At 40.7% G+C, this 21231-nt stretch overlaps 1 protein-coding gene across 2 annotated transcripts in view; it reads right to left on the bottom strand.

The window, feature by feature from the left end:
- Window positions 1-7799: 7799 nt before the first annotated feature.
- WNT3A (Wnt family member 3A) overlaps window positions 7800-21231 on the bottom strand; it is a 155730-nt gene continuing 142298 nt past the window's right edge. For both annotated transcript variants that reach the window (XM_068235170.1, XM_068235171.1), the window contains exons 3-4: window positions 14838-15103; window positions 7800-11838 (exon numbers count right to left, since the gene is read on the bottom strand). In XM_068235170.1, coding sequence (XP_068091271.1) covers window positions 11359-11838; window positions 14838-15103 — 746 coding nt within the window. In that variant the 3' untranslated portion in view covers window positions 7800-11358. The remainder of the gene's footprint in view (window positions 11839-14837; window positions 15104-21231) is intronic.

Here is a 21231-nt window from a genome sequence, read left to right as displayed (position 1 = left end):
TGAATACAAAATACACCAGCAAGGTCTCACAAGTCCTCCTGTAAGTTCAAATTAAGTCTGGTCACAGCATGGAGATTTTTAATGATGCCTTTTTACGGTTAGAAAAAACATATATATGACTTACCACACATTATTTCTGCAAAAAATGAAAATGTACTTTTTTTATATACCACAGAGAATGCATAAATTATGGTCAATGATTATTTCATTATATTCATTTTATTTTTAGGTTACAAAAAAAATGTAGATTTAAATTGATCTTTTTATTTTTTCTAAAATGTGTAAAAAAAAATAAAATAAAATACAAAAAAAAGTAGAGCGATATTTTGAGTTTCAAAAGAATGTAACTTTTTGTTCGACACTAATGTTTTGTGTTCCTTGCCCTTCACCATTATTATTATTATTATTGTTTGTTTTATTAAGTGCCACCATACAAGTAAAACTCCAAAAATTTGAATATTGTGCAAAAGTTCATTAATTTCAATAATTCAACTTAAAAGGTGAAGGTGGGAAGGCGACAGGCGGCACCCTTTTATTTGAGGTCTTCTATTGACCATTTTATGCGCGCTACTTTTTCGGGGTTCCCAGTGCACGGGCCCCAGATGTGAGTACTTCTTTTATCCTTGTTTTTAAATTGTTTTACTCGTTATGTAATAAAGACGGTTTACGCTTAGATGTGCCATACATCTTTCATGTCACTATCCTACTGGACTCCCCTTTGGCGAGTCTCTGCGACCTCAGGATATCTAATATATTCCGGAGGAATCTGTGGTGTGCAACATCGCTGGTGAAACGACACCATTTGAAAGTTCTGCGGACCATCTATCAAACTCGTTTACAACCTTATAATGTGGGTTGTTGGAATCTGGTAAGCCTTGCTTCTTTACCTTTGTGTTCGAAGATCCTGTATATCAGAAAATGACTGTATTACTATAGACCTGCGCTGACTTTATATATTCATTGCTTGTGTGGACTTTTGGACATTGTCCTTCTCGGTTGCGGTCGCCTTCTGCCTTGGCGCTGACACTTGTTGGTTATTTAAAAGGTGAAACTAATATATGAAATAGGAACCCTTTGCAGGTGATTTGGATGAATTAGCTGATTAGAGTCTGACCTGTTGAGCCGAGAATATTGAACATTTTTTACATTATTCTTATAATATGAGATTTTGATTTTGGGGTTCTCATAAACTGTAAGCCATAATCACCAACATTATAACCAATAAAGGCTTTGAGTATCTGGCTTTGCATATAATGAGTCTATTTCATATATATTAGTTTCACCTTTCAAGTTCATTTACTGAAATAAATGAACTTTTGCACGATATTCAAAATTTTTGAATTTCACCTGTATTCCATAATTCAGAAGTCATGCATGAATAGTGTAAAAGTTGGCTACCAACGGTCCAATTTCTAGTGAAAAAATCATTAGAGCGATCAGAAATTCTGATCGGACAAAAAATCGTTCACTACACCATCAACGAACCAATCTTTGCTTCCTTTCTATGACAACCAACAAGAAAATCCAAATTTTGGTTTGACAAAAATCCAATCAGACGACTATTTTTATAATCGTTTGTAATCGATTTTGCCCATCAACTGAGATTATTTACAACCAATCTAATCAGAATTTCTGATAGCTCAAAACGATTTTTCACTAGAAATTGGACCGTTAGTGGCCACCTTAACAGTAAATTTAGTAATGGTTATAGTTAATTTAATTTTTTGTTTTCCAAAATTAAGATTTCCAAGATCATATTTTTCTATTAATATTTTTTTTACTATTTTTCATTTCTAACCTTATTTGCCTCTATGACAGCTGTTCCTGATCAGCTTCACAATTCATCTAACTCATTGGTGTGAACGTTAGTTTGAGTAGGTGTTCTGGACAAGTAATTGAACGTGAGTGACCTGCATGGAATTCACGTGAATCAGACTTCTGTTGTGTACTAAGAGCTTCTCATTTTCTCCCACTGGAGCTCAATATCGCCGTTGAATGCGCTATCCAGCTGATGCGTCTAAAAAGGTACTAATCCCTCCATGGAAACTATGAGGTCCGTGCCACGCTGTGCAAAACACACAAGAAGAATCGCACAGGAGGCGAACAATGGGTGTCTCCATTGCAAGCAGCAATAGTATTAATTAAGCTCCCACAATGTATATAGCGGATGGGCCAAAAGACAATGGCGGAGAAATCTCTGGGTTAATGTAAGACAGAGGTTCTTAGTAGATTTCAGCCCCATATTGTGAGCAGTGAAAGAAAAGAGCATCTCACTTCTGTCCAACAAATAATCCCTCGCCAATTTCTGGTGAAACAATTAGCCGAGCCTCTTAATTCATCGCAGATTTCCTCATTTGACACAGAGGGAACCTTACAAGCTGAATAAGCTCCTTCTGTACGGAAGCCAGTTGGCAGAGAGGTGGCTCGGTTTCCAGCTATGGGTTGAGGGAGGAACTCACTTTTTGTTTTGGGGAAAATAATCAGCAGTAATTCTTCTTGTTCAGCAGTGGTCTGTTGGCTGGAAATAAAGAGAGAGAAGATTGTTTGTGTCATTGAAGTAAAACTTACTTAAGAAAGCCATGGCTGGAGATGAAAATTGCCCTAGTCTCCGGTGTGACCCAGTTCTTCAGTGAAAGGGCGTAAAAAGTGGGAAGTTTGGGAACCAACACTGAATAACCCTTTATGGAAACTCGATTTATCATGTTACTACAGTAGAGGCGCTGTTATCTGGCACTGACGCCGGATAAGTGGGCTTTCTGCTTGAGACTCAATTAAAAATAGGCCTAGCTAATACAGCCTTATACCCCACTCTCTATACATACCATGAACTCTGCACTTTGTTAAAATTTAGTCATTGAAAGTATATTAACCTTGGGGGAGCAGTGGAACCCACTCTTTAAGCACAGCAGAGCCAACAAACAACATAAGAAGTTAGCCTTCACCACTGTGTGTGTGTACTGCAGGCGATTTGTGCTGGTCTGCTGAGAATGATGGTTTGTTGAGTTCTGGATAACCGGGACTCTAAGGTATATTGGGGCAAAAGGAAAACTAGCAACAAGTTGGAAGGAAAAGATGGTCGACTTCTTGAAACGGAATAGGGATAGAAACCAATGAGATATAAAGCAGTAGTAAACCTTCGCCTCAATGCTAGTTCACATCTGATGTAATTATTATTCTGAGTTTGATTGCTTATTATGATTCTCTAGGGAGTTCCAGGTAATTTTTCTCAAGTCTTCAGACTTTGGACAACAGTGTGTTGAGTGGGTAAAGATAAGGAACAAGGGCCCATATACAATCATTTTTTTCATCTGAGATATCTCCTTGGAGAAAAATGTCTAATCTCTGTAAACTAAATTTTCAGCATTTTACAACTAAAAAAGTACCAAAAAGTTGGTGAAGAGGTACTATCAAAATTATTTTCAGCATTTTTTTACTTGCTGGTGGTTTAACCACTTAATGACAAGCAGACTAATAAAAACGTCCTGCTAGAGCCTCTTAATGGCTCCAGGATGTTTTTATAAGTCAAACAGTGCTGCTGCCGCTGTGTGCGTGCACGTGTGCGCTCCCGCGTGTGCACGTGCATTCCCGCATGCGTGCATGTGAGATTAGTGAAAAACAAAACACCATACAAAAAATACACCTTTTATTTCCAAATAATATATTGTCACCATACTTTGTACTAGGGACATAATTAAAATCTTGTGATAGGCAGAACAAATGTGTGGGTTTTATGTACAGTAGCAGTGTTTATAGTAAAACTATAGGAGGTGAAATTGGAGAAATAGTGTATATGTTTTATTTTTTCCTTGTTTTTCTCTTTAAAATGCATAGAAAATAAAGTAATTACTGAAAACAAATATCAACCCCAAAAAGCCTAATTGGTGGTGAAAAACAAGACATAGATCATTTCATTGTGATTAGTAGTGATTAAGTTATTAGCAAATGAAAGGGATGAGCACTGAAAGGTGAAAATCGCTTTTGTCCGTTAGAGTGAAAAACGCTTTGGGGTGAAGTGGTTAAATAGCATTTCATGACAACTTATGAAAATATCACTTAGGAGAAAATTCAGGTGAAAAAGTGAATTGCATGTGGGCCAAGGGCCTATATATAATTCACGTTTTCTCCAAAATGATATTTTCATACCTTGTCAATAAAATTTTTCGTTCAACCCCCAGCAAGCAAGAAAATACAAAAAATTATTTTGATAGTACTTTTTCTTCTACTTTGGGTACTTTTTGAATTGTAAAATGCTGAAGAATTATTTTAAACAGAAGATGAAAAATTATCACCTTGGAGAAAACTTTGGAGAAAAAGTGAATATGGGCCAAGGAGTTCCCAAACTGGAGACATTTCTCAGACCTCCAGTTAGATGCCACCATATCAGATGCTATCACATAAAAACAAACAGATGCATTGCTATGATTTAAAGGACACCGGAGGTGAAAATAAACGAATGAAATAAACAATTGTATCTACCCTCCTCCAAAAAATTACTTTTTAAGATATTCCAAAGTTTTGTTTGCTATATAAATCAGATTTTTAAGTTTTTACTGTTTAATTGTTTTTGCTCAATGACACATTTATTGACGTATGCCAGAGCTAAAATCTATGAACTACTGACCCGTTTTATCTCTTTCTTGCTCTCAGAAGCCATTTTCTGCTAGGAAAGTTTTTTATAGTTGTAATTTCTTATCAGTGAAGGTCAAACTGTAGTCTGACCCAGTCAGGAACTGCCAGTCGCATACCTGAAGTTTAACTCTTTCAGGCAGAGAAAGAAAAAAAGGAACACAGCCTAGTTATTTGTGTGCTAGGAACTGTACATACACATGTCTATCTCATCATGTCACATGTCACCTCGGGTATCCTTTAAAGTTTTCAAAAGACATCTGGACTTGATCATATTGTCAATGAACAACTGCTCAAAACAAGGAGGCTGGAAGCTTTGAAATATAATTTATTAACGCAAAAAACAAAGAGTTAAGTTACGTACACCTGGTAGATTGGTATCGCCCGCTGGGAATTGGGACCCGATCCCTCAGGCGACATTGCAGGGCTGACATTGTACGGACACGCCGCTAGCTTCCTGAAAGGGAGGGAGGGGTGAAGGAACAATGTAGTGACAGAGGAGCGATGTCACACAGGAGGCGGGTGAGTGAGGAGAACAATGCCCTTGGCTGCTGTACATATGCTGGATTCTTGGCAGAAGTGGTCTTTATCGGCCAACTTGGCCAAGTTTCATCTAGCAGGTGTCTACTGGACCAAAAGCTTCCTCTGTGAATCTTTGTTAAAGTTAGAAATAAATGGTAACATCCTAATTCAAAAAACGTTTCCACCTTACCTAATACTGTATATTCTGGCGTATAAGGCCCGGTTCACATTAGCGGTGGCCGTCCGGAATCGCCGTGCCGGAGCCGGACCGCTTGCAGAACGGACGGAACGGACGCACGGCAATAGCAATGAAAGCCTATGCGTCCGTTCACATGCGTCCGTTCTGCCGGACCGGAGCCGGACCGGATCCGGACCGGATCCGGACTCCGGCGTCCGTTCCAACATGCGCTATTTTTTGGTCCGGCTGGCTCCTCCGGCAGCCGTATCCGGAGCGGAGCCGGACTGCACCATCCGGCCAATACAAAGCAATGAGAGCCGGAGAGCGCACAACACACTGGCTACAAAAACCGGACGTTCAACCCCACTTCCTATGCATTTTGGATGGGGACCACATGGGCCCAGCGTTCAAAGAGTGGGGCAGCAGCGATTTCATGCTGGAGCTCGTTTTGGCAGCAACATGTCTGATGTCTGATAACGAGGAGGCGAACAACAGGAAGGAGAGAATTCCCAGGTTTACGAGTAAAAAATGCCTGGATCCATGGTCCCAACTGCAGTCTCTGTATCCACGGATGGTCTCCACACGTCCACCTGTCTCCAACAATGACCCCAGACCCTTCTGCTGACCTCCCAGACCCCAGGTATTTACAGGATGTTATCTCCTTAAGAAACCGGATCCGGACCGCAACCGTGTTCACACCGCATGGAAACCGGATGCAAACGGACCGGATCCGGACCGGATCCGGATAGGAACCGTACGGATCAGGTCCGGTCCGGCTCCCGTGCGGTCCGGACATCCGGTGCGGTTTTGACAAAACCGCAAGTGTGAACGGGGCCTAAGACTACCTTTTAATCCTTGAAAATCTTCTGAAAAGTCAGGGGTCGTCTTATACGCCGGGTGTCATTGATGCCGGGTGATACGCCCTATCGCCTCTCAGATCAGATCTGAGAGGCAGAGGAGGTAACTACGATACGAGGGTGGGGCCAGAAGGGTGAAAGAGGCGTGTTTTATGGGCACAGCGCAATCTATTCTTCCATACCGCTCTGATAAACAGGTAGACAAGGAGAGCTGACCAATCCACTTAGGGAGAGGGAGCGTTGACCAATCCAACCAGTCAATCACCTATACAGTGGTTTATATTGGGTACCACATACAGTACAGCTGCAATTATGACTATAAACTTTGTATTTATTTTTTTAATTTTTTTTCTTAATAAGCAGTGACTAGATAGTGTACTGGTTAAAGGCTCTGCTTCTGGCACAGGAGACCAGGGTTTGAACCTCGGCTATTCCTGTTCATTAAGCCAGCACCTATTTGGTAGGAGACCTTGGGCAAGGCACCCTAACAATGCTATGGCCTATAGATCCCATCCTAGAGGCTGCAGCTCTGGTGCTTTAAGTCCGCCAGGAGAAAAGCGCAACATAAATGTTCTGTGTCAAAAGTTGTTTTGATGAACTGAGAAAGTGTTATGGCCTCTGTTGATCAATCATTTTGGGGCAATTTTATCTGTCTTTATAACTCAGTCTCAATAAAAAAATTACCTGTAAACTCCTCAAAGATGTAAGTGCTTAAACAAAATCCAACGCCTTATGAGGCACTCCGAGTTTAAGGTGCTCGAGTTACAGACTATGGCCTCAATTCACTAAGATCATGCTGGAGATAATAAGACAAGAGAAAACTTACCTCACACAGTGAGAGAGTTATCTTATCTCTTCATTCCTTACGTTACCTCTTCTGTAGTTAATTTACCTCCTCTGTAGTTATTTACACACGCAGTTAATTAACAGCCTGTCTAACTCTGGAGTTACTTTAAGGATTGGAGAGTTAACTTAAAGACAGAAGAGTTAACTTTAGGTTTGCCAGAGGTAAAATGTTTCCTGAATACTACATGCCTTATCACCATGGTAACAACTCTAGAAGAGTTATTAAAGACAGGAGATAAGCTTAGTGAATTGAGGCCTTTGTATTTCTTTTTACCTCAAAATGCGTTATCCTTTCAGTGTCCAATAAACTGAATATAAGTAGAATACACCTTACTATGCTTCCTCTACTGAGGTAAGAAAAATCATCAAAAACTATTAAAGCCCTTTTAAAGCCTAGCTCCAGGGAAAAATTAGCTTTTGATACCACGAAATGAGGTTTAGATTTGTGTTCCCATCTGGAGCATTTCCTCTACTTCCTGTTTTGGAAGGAAGTGGAAGTGGATATATCCTTCTAATGGGGACACAGAAAGGAAGAAAAGAATTCCTTATTTTTAAGGTATTAGTTTCATATGACTTTTCCTGTCCTCTGGAGTCGGGACCATCGCAGTCCGTATTAAAGTATTGGAAATCTACGGGGGACCACGGGACACCTGTAAGAAGAAGAATGAACTCTCTCTTCCTGGAGTATGGTTTAAAAAAAAATCATCAAGTATAAACACAGTAAGCCAGTAAACATCACCTCAGGTTTAACTGAACACACCAGTCAGCTCTTTAAAATTAATACATATTTAATTATCATTATAGAGTTAACACATCTAGAAATTTTACAAGTAACAAAACAGTTATTAACAGAGCGCCGTGTCTATTGTGCTGTCAGTAGAAACCAGTGTCATACAATGAGGTCAAGACAACAGTAGCAAAGCGGTAACAACACTGTCCCAACAAGTTATCTCTGAAAATATATACTCTTACTAATATATACATTTATTCATAAAATAAATAGTCATAAAAAAAATCATTGAACTTATGAAATACAAAAAAAGTGATGACTTAATTTGTACATAGCTTTGGATTTAAAATATCATACATTACACGTGCATTTTTTTTTCCTTTAAAGTGGGAAGAAGGGAGGATTAAAGTGAAAGGTTAGAATCCCGATATGATGATACAAAAATGAAGAGGACCAATATTTCGATATCAGTGGCCTCACAGAATTGCTTCTCTGATATATGTTTTGTACATGCGTAATATCAGTTGCATATGTTTATTTGTTTTCTATTAGGTGTGGACTCTCCAATTAAAAAACTCCCTCTCTCTGTGGCCAGAAATAAATCTATTTATTTGTGATCCAAAGCAACCGTTATACCTTTCACAGCCACCATGAGGTTGGGATTAGCCAAAATTGGTTGCTTACAAAATTGTTGCTTACAAAACTGATTGGCAATGGCCAGCTAGAAAGGGAAGATGTCGTAAGCACGGCAATTGGTGGTTCGTCTATTTCACAGATATCAAACTCCATTCCTTGAGGGCCATATTCATGCCAGTGTTTAGGATGGACCGAAATGGAGAAATGTGTTCTACTGGATAAACCACACCTTTCCTGAATCATACCTTTCAATTAGTTTGAGCTGTACCAAAAATGTGTGAGGGCCTCGGCCCTTGAGGAATGGAGTTTGACATCCCTGGTCTAGTTGGTACACTTTGTCGTGGATCCATGGCCAAACTGAAATTGCCATGATTGATTCTCTAAGACTTATATGATTCTTGGTCCCTAAAAATTAACTTTACATGACATATCATCACTCACGAATGTATTCACTCCCTTTTTTTTTTTTTTATTAGGATGATTAAGACTGGAGAACAATTATTGGAGGATGAATTAGTACAAAACTTCACATATTTTTTTCTTAAAAAAAAAAACAAAAACAAAAAAACATACTAGCATTTTAACAATTTCTTTCATAGAAAGAAAACATTTATATATTTGTATAGTTATACCGGTGGATAGCAGCATTTCAAGGGAAGAAGAATTTATTTTGATTAGTGCTTTCTGAGTTCCAATGTCCCACTTTATTTATTTTATTTTTTCTACTTGATTCCTTGCATAATTTTTGACTTGGTAAAAATTGGGTCAGAACTGGGGTTATATATTTATGGTCTACAAGGATTTACGGACACTACTGTATGGACAAATCTATGCAGAAAGCAACAATAAGTAGTCGGGGCCTATGAATCTGAACTTTTTTCTAAAAAAAAACTGGGCACGAACACAAAAATACATAGGTGAATCGACAAGAAGAACAAACAGAATATATCAAGATGAACATCAGTAGTAATAAAGACCCATAAGTTAAATAAAAATGGCTTTTTTGTGGTTTTAGCCTTTGTTCTCACCTTAAGAGTCATGAAATGTGGATGAGAAAGTGCACTGTCCCTCTTAATAGGAATGCTTTTTTAGATTGGTATTTGTTTGGTCAAAGTTTGTAGTGTGCTGAATTTTTTATTTCAAATAAATAATTGCTATTGTTTTTTTACCAGTCATCATAGCCAGCTTGTGGCATCATTCTCCTGTGTTTTCTCATGAGAGATATTTTCACACCTTGGGCCATATGCAATTAACGTTTTCTCCTGAGTTTTCTCTTCGGAGATCATTTTTAATCCACTATTTAAAATAACTTTACAGTACTTTTCAACTAAAAAAGTACCAAAAAGTAAATTAAAAAGTACTATCAAAATTATTTTAAGTATTTTCTTGTTTTCTGGTGGCTTAAAGGGCATTTTATTGACAAGTTTAAAAATACCACCTAGGAGAAAACTCAGGAGAAAAAGTTAATTGCATATGGCCCCTTTGCCCAAACTTTTCTCCCAGGAGATAATTTTTCATCCTATCTGCAAATACATTTTTGACCACCTGGCAATTGAAAAATACTAAAAATGAGTTAAAGAAGTCATATCAAAGGAATCTTTCATATTTTCTTGCTTGCTGGGGGGTTTAAAAGATGTTTTATTGATAAAGTGTGAACACATCTCCTGGGAGAAATCTCAGTAGAAAAATGTTATGAATAAGGGTCACTGTGCTTAAAATGTGCATCTACCTCAACAGCAAGCAGGAAAATACTCAAAATAATTTTGCTAGTACTTTTTGCCTGCTCTTTGGTAGTTTTACACTTGCAAAGTGCTGGAAAACAGAAGATAAAAAAATTTTTCCCAGGAGAAAAAGTTAATTGAATAAGGATTATTATTGAACTATGATGTAAACACAGGGGATTTCTTCCCCGCGTGTATACAATTAGCCTGCGAGCCGCAATTGGAGGCTCGCAGGCTGTTCACGGAGATACCCTCCGTCAACTGACATGGAACGTCATGGAAACACCACTTCGACCTGCCGACGCCTATCGGCGTTAGGCGGTCATTAAGTGGTTAATTATTTGATGGTCATGGTGGCTGCATTTGATATGTTGGGGTTATTGATACAGTATTTTCCATTTTGGTGGACCACGATTACTACATGGTAGGCTAATACATGAACCAAAAATAACACAATGACCAGAAAACTGCCTGCTCTTTGGTAGTTTTACACTTGCAAAGTGCTGGAAAACAGAAGATAAAAATTTTCTCCCAGGAGAAAAATTTAATTGAATAAGGGCCCGTGTGATTAGCATTGCCTGTATTTTCTTCTTGGATTGGGATATCAATACAGCTACTCACTTCTCAAAACAAAATATTATGGTGTTATAGTTGTAGCGGAACTGTGGGGCCATTAGCCAGTTTCTCAATCTTTTTTTTGTAAAAAAAAACCAAAACAAAAACCCTTTATTGATACCACAAGATAGCAAGATTGCAGCTTTAAATAACAGCATGACTATACATTTCTACTTGTGTCAAGATTAGCAGCTATTTCTCTATCAATCCAGTAAAGCACAATGCAAACTTAGATTTCAAACCTCCCCCCAATGTTGTCAATATTGACGTGGAATGTTATATAACTTAACTTTTTTAAGAGGTGAAATATAATTTAATATTGGCAGGCAAAAGTAATGGACACAGAGAAAACAAAAAAGGTCAATTCTCCAGCTCATGGTATCACGTATCTGACTTGAACTTTGGCCATCGAACCAATCAACAGGCTGCTTCAAGGACTTTCAGACTAAGCAGAAGGCTACTTTCCAAGAGACTCTTGGGGTTTCTCCAAGATGCTGTTAGACTTGTAATAGTCAAACAGTCTCAAGTTTTTGTGACATTGAAAGGACTCACTGAGCCGATTCCTGGAAAAACAGACTTTAAGTTCATGTTTTGGGAAAAAAAGAAGTCTTTCCATGCAACGTCTGATTATTTGCATGTATGGACATCATACACCCTTACGCACTCCTGGCAGCTGACATAGCAGCACCAGTGGAAAATGCAGTGGCATTTTTCTTTTCTTTTCTCAGTCCTCGTGTTGTGCCCTCGACCACAGCACAGAAGGTCACACCCATCAATTCCATGAGAGGTCACGTTGCATATCCTATCTCGGGTTCCAAACGATCCAGTCTCTGGGTTAGGCTCACAAAAGTTGGGTGAGCTCTCATAGTAAATGAGATCACGTTCCGTAGGTGGCTTGAAGAAAGTATATTTCGGTCTTAAAGTCTCCACCCAGCCGCGAGACTCTCGGTGTTTCTCCACAACCATTTCAGAAGCACTGTCATACTTGTCCTTGAGATAGTCGCCAATCAGCCTAAAATCTGGTTGCGACCACCAACAGGTCTTCACTTCACAGCTTCCAGAGAGTCCATGGCATTTACATTTCAAATGTCTGTGGTCCATGATGGACTGAAAATAAAAAAAAAATAGATACAAATGGTTAGGGGCGATGTTTGATCAATAGTTTCAAGGTCAGCACATTCAGTATACTCAGTTTTTAGCATGATGATTTAATCTGAAGTCAAGACAGGGCTAGAATGTGGAGAAAAATTAGCAAATACAGACTACTACATTATAAAAGGTTTATCTAAATATATATTTCCCAGATCAAGTTAATCCCATTTGTTGAGTTATCTGGAACGTCTAATGTACCTTCATAATCTTTGAATCCTCCTTCCACCATCAATCTTTGCTACCTTTTGGGGAGGGGGAACTAGCTATCCTGTGGGACACCTATGGCTACCTACTGTATGAGTGGGGAGCTAACTATACTGGGAAGACACCTTTGGGTACCTTATATTGGGGGGTAAAGTTTATTGCATTTCATATAGGAAGTAAGGGGTAATGACTGCTGCCTTAATTATTTGATGGTCATGGTGGCTGCATTTGATATGCTGGGGTTATTGATACAGTATTTGCCATTTTGGTGGACCATGATTACTACATGGTAGGCTAATACATGAACCAAAAATAACACAATGACCAGAAAACTGCTAGCAAATTATGTGCCGTTTGACCGGTCACACAAACCTTAGCAGCACCCGTCCTCTTCATCATTACACCATATCTGGATTGTCTGTATCTGCACCACACCCAGAGACATGCATAGATGTATACTAAAAACTTGTACACACATACAATACAAGTTCTGTCATTAGTTGGGATCGGTACTCGATCCCTTGAGTGATAGTTGTTGGCTGTGTTCTGTACAGACGTGCCACTAGAATGTGCTCTATTGCCCCCCCCCCCCCCCACCCCATTGAAGGGTGGGGGAGGGCCAAAGACCTTGACGCACAATGGGGAGGATGGGGTCAATAGGGGAACAATTGCCCGTGGCCTGTAGCAGAGATGATCTGCCAAATTGATCTCCCCAATTCATTGAGGGGGGTCGGCGTGGGGGCAGTCTAAAAATGCTAGTTTCTCTGTAGAGGCAGCTTTTACTGGCCCCCCTTGGTTGAGAACCATATAGAATGTGAACAAGGCATAAGCCTGAGAGAGGTCTTTCCTAGCCAATCAGCTGAGAGGAAATCTTTAGCCTCCATACATGCTCAATCTTTAGCCTCCATACATGCTATCATTACCTTTTTTCAAAAAGACCTTGACATTTTTGAGAAACTCGATCTTAAAAATGAAAGAAAAAATGTTTTTTAAACTGTCGTCTTTCTGAGTTTCAAAAACATTTTCCTTTTGCCTTTAAAAATCGATTTTTTTGAAAACTACATGGTCTTTTTGTAAAATTCCCCCAGCATACAGTACCTAGAAATTTAGCTTTGCTATTAACATTATACGAAAATTAGGCGAAATTATGAATGGATTACACAAAATCAACTGAATGTCCGAATCGTAAATACACATGGCCATAACTGTATAATTTTGTGTAATCCTAATATGCAGACTACGGTCATAACTACTCCTGTTTTCTCTGTATCTTTTTATTTTCCTGGAAGAGCTTTTGGACTATTCTAGACATCTCATTATTGCTCAAAATGATCCTGGAATGGGGGGGGGGGGCAGAGGAAAAGGGGATCCTGAGACTGCTATGGGATCTTTCTTCAGCTATAAGTAATAAAAAGTGGGCATGCTTACTATTGCAATTTTATCAAACGTTTAAGTACCGTATATACTCGCATCAAAGCCAACCCGCATATAAGCCGAGGTACCCACTTTTCTCTCAGAAACCTGAAAAAGTGATTGACTCGCATATAAGCCTCCTACCCAGTATAGCCCCCTCCACAGTAGCCAGATGTGCCCTTAGTACAAGTCAGCCGCCCTCCCCGTAGCCACATGTGCCCCAAGGATGATACAGCTGTGTCTTAAGACACCACTAGATGGCATTATAGCTATGAGACACAGCGAATTCCACACAGTAGGACTCCCCAATCATTACACCGCTGACACGCTGCTTGCACACTCCGCTCCACAAGCCAGGGGACACAGGTAGTCTTGAGCAGCGCACTCTGCACACCATGTTGCAGGGGATGGGGGGCACAGACTCAGCAGGGAGCCAGCTGGCAAGAGCAGGATCACTAGTGCAAGATCCTTGTGCTCCTCTTCCATTAACAAAACCTGCTCCACCATCCGTTCTGCTCCACTGACTCGCATAGATTCTGAGGGGGTAACTTTTCAGCACTTTTTTTGTACTGAAAAATTAGGCTTATAAGTGAGTATATAAGGTACCCTTTATTAATTATTTCATACCACTAGATCCTTATTCAGACATAGTTAGGAAAAGTCCTACCAGATTTGGCATCATGAAAGAGCATAAGGGATCCAGCCAATGTTGGTTTATTAATGATTATTTACAGTTGGATGGCAAACGTGTGTATTCCTCACCTGAGTCACATCAGGCCACAGTGAGGATTGCTAAAAGGTAATCAGCAGCAGTGTGACAGTAATCCTTGTGTGCTATTTACATATTCTACATTTTGTGATTGTCTAGCGTGACAATCTACCATGAGTACTGTTGTTGGTTTACCCATCAACAGTTGGCCTCTCTGGATCCAGTTTCAGCACTGCTATACTTCTGGTGTAGTTTCTAGAATGGGGCACCTCCTGCTTGCCCAAGACCGTTCCCATTCAAAAGAACAGGACCAGCTGCTGAGCAGATAGCAGTGCCTTTTTAGATGCCACAACAGTGGCATAACTACAATTCACGGGGCCCCCCAGCTAAACTTTTATGGGGCCCCACCAATGTTCACACCCCTTCCCTTGGTGCCCTTCACAGCCTAGTTGCCCATCTCAGAAGTGTGGCCATCATGATCTTCACACCCTTAACAAGTGTAGCCACAAAAACCCCTGATCTGAAGTATAGTCCCCTGTATCGTAGGAAGGGAAGGTTAGTAGTTGGAACCCCCCATACCTCTGGGCCCCCTGCTTCACTCTAGTTACACCCCTGTGCCAAAACTCACCGTTCTCCCGGCCTCGTTGTTGTGTCTGTTCATGGCCGATCGGGCATCTGGCCGGTTCTCTCTGGCATCGGCAAATTCTCGAGACACCATGCTGCCAAAGTCCATGTCCTCGCTGCAGCCTCCCCACTTCCAGCCTTCGCCTGGTGGACCCTTGTGATGGTTGTCACATCCGCAGATAGTGGCGGTGCCCTCCGCGCAGGCCCGGGTTACCGCGAAGGCCACTCCTGCTGACGCGATGGCGTGGACAAACGCCGACTCTCTGGTAGCTGCAGGGGGAAAAAAAGAAAAGACAATGAAGTTGGACGTCAAGCGTGTCCAATACCAGTTAATGAATGATGTAACTGCTGCAAAGACTAAACAAATTAGCCAATAGTATGTCCAAAGAAAGTAAATGTGTCTCTATGGATGACATATCAACATGTAAACAACTAAGAAAAAGACATCCATATTTGGAAAGTCCATATGAGCCAGCAATTGTAAAGACTAAAGAAACTTTATTGGGGACAGAATTTAAAAAAACGTAAAACAAAAACAGCGTGTGGAGGTCCCCACGAGTAGAGTATATGAATTGAACAGATTTGTATAGCATCACAGGAGATCAGACCACACTAGAAAAGTTGCAGCTGCTATAATAAGCAAAAAATAATGATAACAGCACTATCAAAAAATCAGAATGACCAAATGAGATATCTCAAACGAGTAATGTCGCTTTAAGATGTAACTGATAGATGCTGATAAGAAATCAGAGGTGGAGTGCCCCCACATGCTCGCTTCCCTCGCCCGCTTCTTCAGAGGTGAGTAACTAACTGAACAGATATATACAGCAGGCTGTGCACCTACTTAATATATAAAGTACTTCCTGTTCTGACATGCGTGGCCACGCATGTATAAAGTACTTCCTGTTCTGACATGCGTGGCCACGCATGTGACTCCATGCCGTTGGGCGCTCTTCCAGAGCATCCAAGTGGCTTATATCCAGCCCTACACTAAAAATTAGATGTAGCAGTAAGTGCTGGCAAATATAAATATGAAATATATATATATATATATATATTACATTGCAATTCTAGGAGCAATAAAGCAATGGGGGACATCAAACAAAAATACAACATATGAATAAAAACTAAAAATTTGCAAATTTAGATGAACGCAATAGAACATGAAGGTGGAGGAACTGCTGCAAAGGTCACTATTATTATAAATTATTCTGCAACACCACATTCTACACATTGGGATCATCCAATAAGAATATAATAAAATACCATTACTACTGTATATACTTGCATATAAGCCGACCCGAGTATAAGCCGTGCTACCCACTTTTTCATCAGAAACCAGGAAAAAGTGATTGACTCCTCCCCAGTATAGCCCCCTCCACAGTAACCAGATGTGCCCCCAATACAAGTCAGCCTCCTTCCCCATAGCCACCCTTAACCATTTCCGCCGCCCGGACGTGAAGCTCACGTCTGGGCGGCAGCTCAGCAGCGCTCCCGCGCTTGGGCGCGCTCCCGCCCGCGATCGCGGGCGCGCCCCCGCATCCCCGCTGTGCTGCCCGGTAGCCCTGGGATCAGTGAAAGGGAACATGGTTCCCGATCACCGATCCCTTTCCCCCGCAGAAAAACCGAACCGCTCACCTGTGAGGCTTCAGTTCTTCTGCCCGGCCAGATTTCCGCATCCCCCTTGTACTTCCGCGTAGCAGGAAGTACAAGGAGGGAAACTAAAAACGAAGGTGGCCATCTTGTGGCCAAATAGTAAACTACAGCTACACATATTAAACATAACAATTTACACAGAAAACAACATTAAAAATTAACAGTTTATGTCCCACACCAAAATATTCCCCAAATAAAAGTTTTAATAGTAAAAAAAAAAAAATTACAATTAGAAAAAAAAAAAAAAGACATAAATAGTTACCTAAGGGTCTGAACTTTTAAAATATGCATTTGAAGGGGGTATACTACAAACATTTTTAAAATTATAAGCTTGTAAATAGTGATGGACGCAAAACGGAAACGATGCACCTTTATTTACAAATAAAATATTGGCGCCATACATTGTGATAGGGACAAAATTTAAATGGTATAATAATCGAGACATACGGGCAAATAAAATACATAGGTTTTAATTATGGTAGCGTGGATTATTTTAAAGCTATAATGGCCGAAAACTGAGAATTAATGAATTTTTTCCATTTTTTTCTTATTAATCTTGTTAAAATGCATTTACGGTAAAGTGGCTCTTAGCAAAATGTACCACCCACAGAAAGCCTAATTAGTGGCGGAAAAAACAAGATATAGATCAATAAATTGTGATAAGTAGTGATAAAGTTATTAGCGAATGAATGGGAGGTGAAAATTGCTCTGATGCATAAGTCGAAAAATCCCCGCGGGCTGAAATGGTTAAAGGGTGTATGACAGTACACCTGATTGGCTGACTGGCATCTGCTGGCCGGATAGAGGCAGGATATTGCTCTAGCTGGAAGTTAGCAATTGTGTTTGTTTCCTAGTATAGGTCAGCCAGGTACAGTTGTCCCCACTCCCCAGTATAGATTGCTAGGTACAATTGCCCCAGGTATAGGTTAGCCAATAGGACACAGCTGCGTGCTTCAGCCGCACCGGCTTCATGTTGCAATGATCTGTCCCTCCCTCCGCAGCGGCCGCTCATTCTGTACCCGCCTCAGTCTTCTGCACCATGGTTACACCCAGGCAGCCGCAGCGGGAGGATAGCAGCGAGATTCACCGCTGGATTGGTGAGTTGTAAATCAGTCGGGCCACACACCACCGGCTGAGGATGACAGCAGGCCACGCACTCTCTTTAAAGTGAGGCCCTACCCAGTATTATTATAGTGTTCCTAATAAAGGGAAACCCTACCCAGTATTAGTATAGTGTTCCTAATAAAGGGAGACCCTACCCAGTATTAGTATAGTGTTCCTAATAAAGGGAGACCCTACCCAGTATTAGTATAGCGTTCCTAATAAAGGAAGGCCCTACCCAGTATTAGTATAGTGTTCCTAATAAAGGGAGGTCCTACCCGGTATTAGTATAGTGTTCCTAATAAAGGAAGGCCCTACCCAGTATTAGTATAGTGTTCCTAATAAAGGGAGGCCCTACCCAGTATTAGTATAGTGTTCCTAATAAAGGGAGACCCTACCCAGTATTAGTATAGCGTTCCTAATAAAGGAAGGCCCTACCCAGTATTAGTATAGTGTTCCTAATAAAGGGAGGCCCTACCCAGTATTATTATAGTGTTCCTAATAAAGGGAGGCCCTACCCAGTACTAGTATAGTGTTCCTAATAAATAGAGACCCTACCTACCCAGTATTAGTATAGTGTTCCTAATAAAGGGAGGCCCTACCCAGTATTATTATAGTGTTCCTAATAAAGGGAGGCCCTACCCAGTACTAGTATAGTGTTCCTAATAAATAGAGACCCTAACTACCCAGTATTAGTATAGTGTTCCTAATAAAGGGAGGCCCTACCCAGTATTAGTATAGTGTTCCTAATAAAGGGAGGCCCTACCCGGTATTAGTATAGTGTTCCTAATAAAGGGAGGTCCTACCCGGTATTAGTATAGTGTTCCTAATAAATAGAGACCCTACCTACCCAGTATTAGTATAGTGTTCCTAATAAAGGGGGGCTGCCCAGTATTAGTATAGTGTTCCTGATAAAGGGAGGCCCTACCCAGTATTAGTGTAGTGTTCCTAATAAAGGGAGGTCCTGCCCAGTATTAGTATAGTGTTCCTAATAAAGGGAGGTCCTGCCCAGTATTAGTATAGTGTTCCTAATAAATAGAGACCCTACCTACCCAGTATTAGTATAGTGTTCCTAACAAAGGGAGGCCCTACCCAGTATTAGTATAGTGTTCCTAATAAATAGAGACCCTACCTACCCAGTATTAGTATAGTGTTCCTAATAAAGGGAGGCCCTACCCAGTATTAGTATAGTGTTCCTAATAAAGGGAGGCCCTACCCGGTATTAGTATAGTCTTCCTAATAAATAGAGACCCTACCTACCCAGTATTAGTATAGTGTTCCTAATAAAGGGGGGCTGCCCAGTATTAGTATAGTGTTCCTGATAAAGGGAGGCCCTACCCGGTATTAGTATAGTGTTCCTAATAAATAGAGACCCTACCTACCCAGTATTAGTATAGTGTTCCTGATAAAGGGGGGCTGCCCAGTATTATTATAGTGTTCCTAATAAAGGGGGGCTGCCCAGTATTATTATAGTGTTCCTAATAAAGGGAAACCCTACCCAGTATTAGTATAGTGTTCCTAATAAAGGGAGGCCCTGCCCAGTATTCGTATAGTGTTCCTAATAAAGGGAGGTCCTGCCCAGTATTAGTATAGTGTTACTAATAAAGGGAGGCCCTGCCCAGTATTAGTATAGTGTTCCTAATAAAGGGAGGTCCTGCCCAGTATTAGTATAGTGTTACTAATAAAGGGAGGCCCTGCCCAGTATTAGTATAGTGTTCCTAATAAAGGGAGGCCCTGTCCAGTATTAGTATAGTGTTCCTAATAAAGGGAGGTCCTGCCCAGTATTAGTATAGTGTTACTAATAAAGGGAGGCCCTGCCCAGTATTAGTATAGTGTTCCTAATAAAGGGAGGCCCTGTCCAGTATTAGTATAGTGTTACTAATAAAGGGAGGCCCTGCCCAGTATTAGTATAGTGTTCCTAATAAAGGGAGGCCCTGCCCAGTATTAGCATAGTGTTCCTAATAAAGGGAGGCCCTGTCCAGTATTAGTATAGTGTTCCTAATAAAGGGAGGCCCTACCCAGTATTAGTATAGTGTTCCTAATAAAGGAAGGCCCTACCCAGTATTAGTATAGTGTTCCTAATAAAGGGAGGCCCTACCCAGTATTAGTATAGTGTTCCTAATAAAGGGAGGCCCTGCCCAGTATTAGTATAGTGTTCCTAATAAAGGGAGGCCCTGCCCAGTATTCGTATAGTGTTCCTAATAAAGGGAGGTCCTGCCCAGTATTAGTATAGTGTTACTAATAAAGGGAGGCCCTGCCCAGTATTAGTATAGTGTTCCTAATAAAGGGAGGTCCTGCCCAGTATTAGTATAGTGTTACTAATAAAGGGAGGCCCTGCCCAGTATTAGTATAGTGTTCCTAATAAAGGGAGGCCCTGTCCAGTATTAGTATAGTGTTCCTAATAAAGGGAGGTCCTGCCCAGTATTAGTATAGTGTTACTAATAAAGGGAGGCCCTGCCCAGTATTAGTATAGTGTTCCTAATAAAGGGAGGCCCTGTCCAGTATTAGTATAGTGTTACTAATAAAGGGAGGCCCTGCCCAGTATTAGTATAGTGTTCCTAATAAAGGGAGGCCCTGCCCAGTATTAGCATAGTGTTCCTAATAAAGGGAGGCCCTGTCCAGTATTAGTATAGTGTTCCTAATAAAGGGAGGCCCTACCCAGTATTAGTATAGTGTTCCTAATAAAGGAAGGCCCTACCCAGTATTAGTATAGTGTTCCTAATAAAGGGAGGCCCTACCCAGTATTAGTATAGTGTTCCTAATAAAGGGAGGCCCTGCCCAGTATTAGTATAGTGTTCCTAATAAAGGGAGGCCCTACCCAGTATTAGTATAGTGTTCCTTATAAAGGGAGGTCCTGCCCAGTATTAGTATAGTGTTACTAATAAAGGGAGGCCCTGCCCAGTATCAGTATAGTGTTCCTAATAAAGGGAGGCCCTACCCAGTATTAGTATAATGTTCCTAATAAAGGGAGGCCCTACCCAGTATTAGTATAGTGTTCTTAATAAAGGAAGGCCCTACCCAGTATTAGTATAGTGTTCCTAATAAAGGGAGACCCTACCCAGTATTAGTATAGTGTTCCTAATAAAGGAAGGCCCTACCCAGTATTAGTATAGTGTTCCTAATAAAGGGAGACCCTACCCAGTATTAGTATAGTGTTCCTAATAAAGGGAGATCCTACCCAGTATTAGTATAGCGTTCCTAATAAAGGGAGGCCCTACCCAGTATTAGTATAGCGTTCCTAATAAAGGGAGATCCTACCCAGTATGAGTATAGTGTTCCTAATAAAGGAAGGCCCTGCCCAGTATTAGTATAGTGTTCCTAATAAAGGGAGGCCCTACCCAGTATTAGTATAGTGTTTCTAATAAAGGGAGGCCCTGCCCAGTATTAGTATAGTGTTCCTAATAAAGAGAGCCCTTACCTAGTATTAGTATAGTGTTCCTAACAATGGGAGATCCTACCCAGTATTAGTATAGTGTTCCTGATAAAGGGAGGCCCTACCTAGTATTAGTATAGTGTTTCTGATAAAGGGAGGCCCTACCCAGTATTAGTATAGTGTTCCTAATAAAGGGAGGCTCTACCCGGTATTAGTATAGTGTTCCTAATAAAGGGAAACCCTACCCAGTATTAGTATATTGTTCCTG

This window comes from Hyperolius riggenbachi, chromosome 5 (genome assembly GCF_040937935.1).
Source record: "Hyperolius riggenbachi isolate aHypRig1 chromosome 5, aHypRig1.pri, whole genome shotgun sequence".
NCBI lineage: Eukaryota > Metazoa > Chordata > Amphibia > Anura > Hyperoliidae > Hyperolius > Hyperolius riggenbachi.
This window is presented reverse-complemented; position numbering and strand designations above follow the sequence as displayed.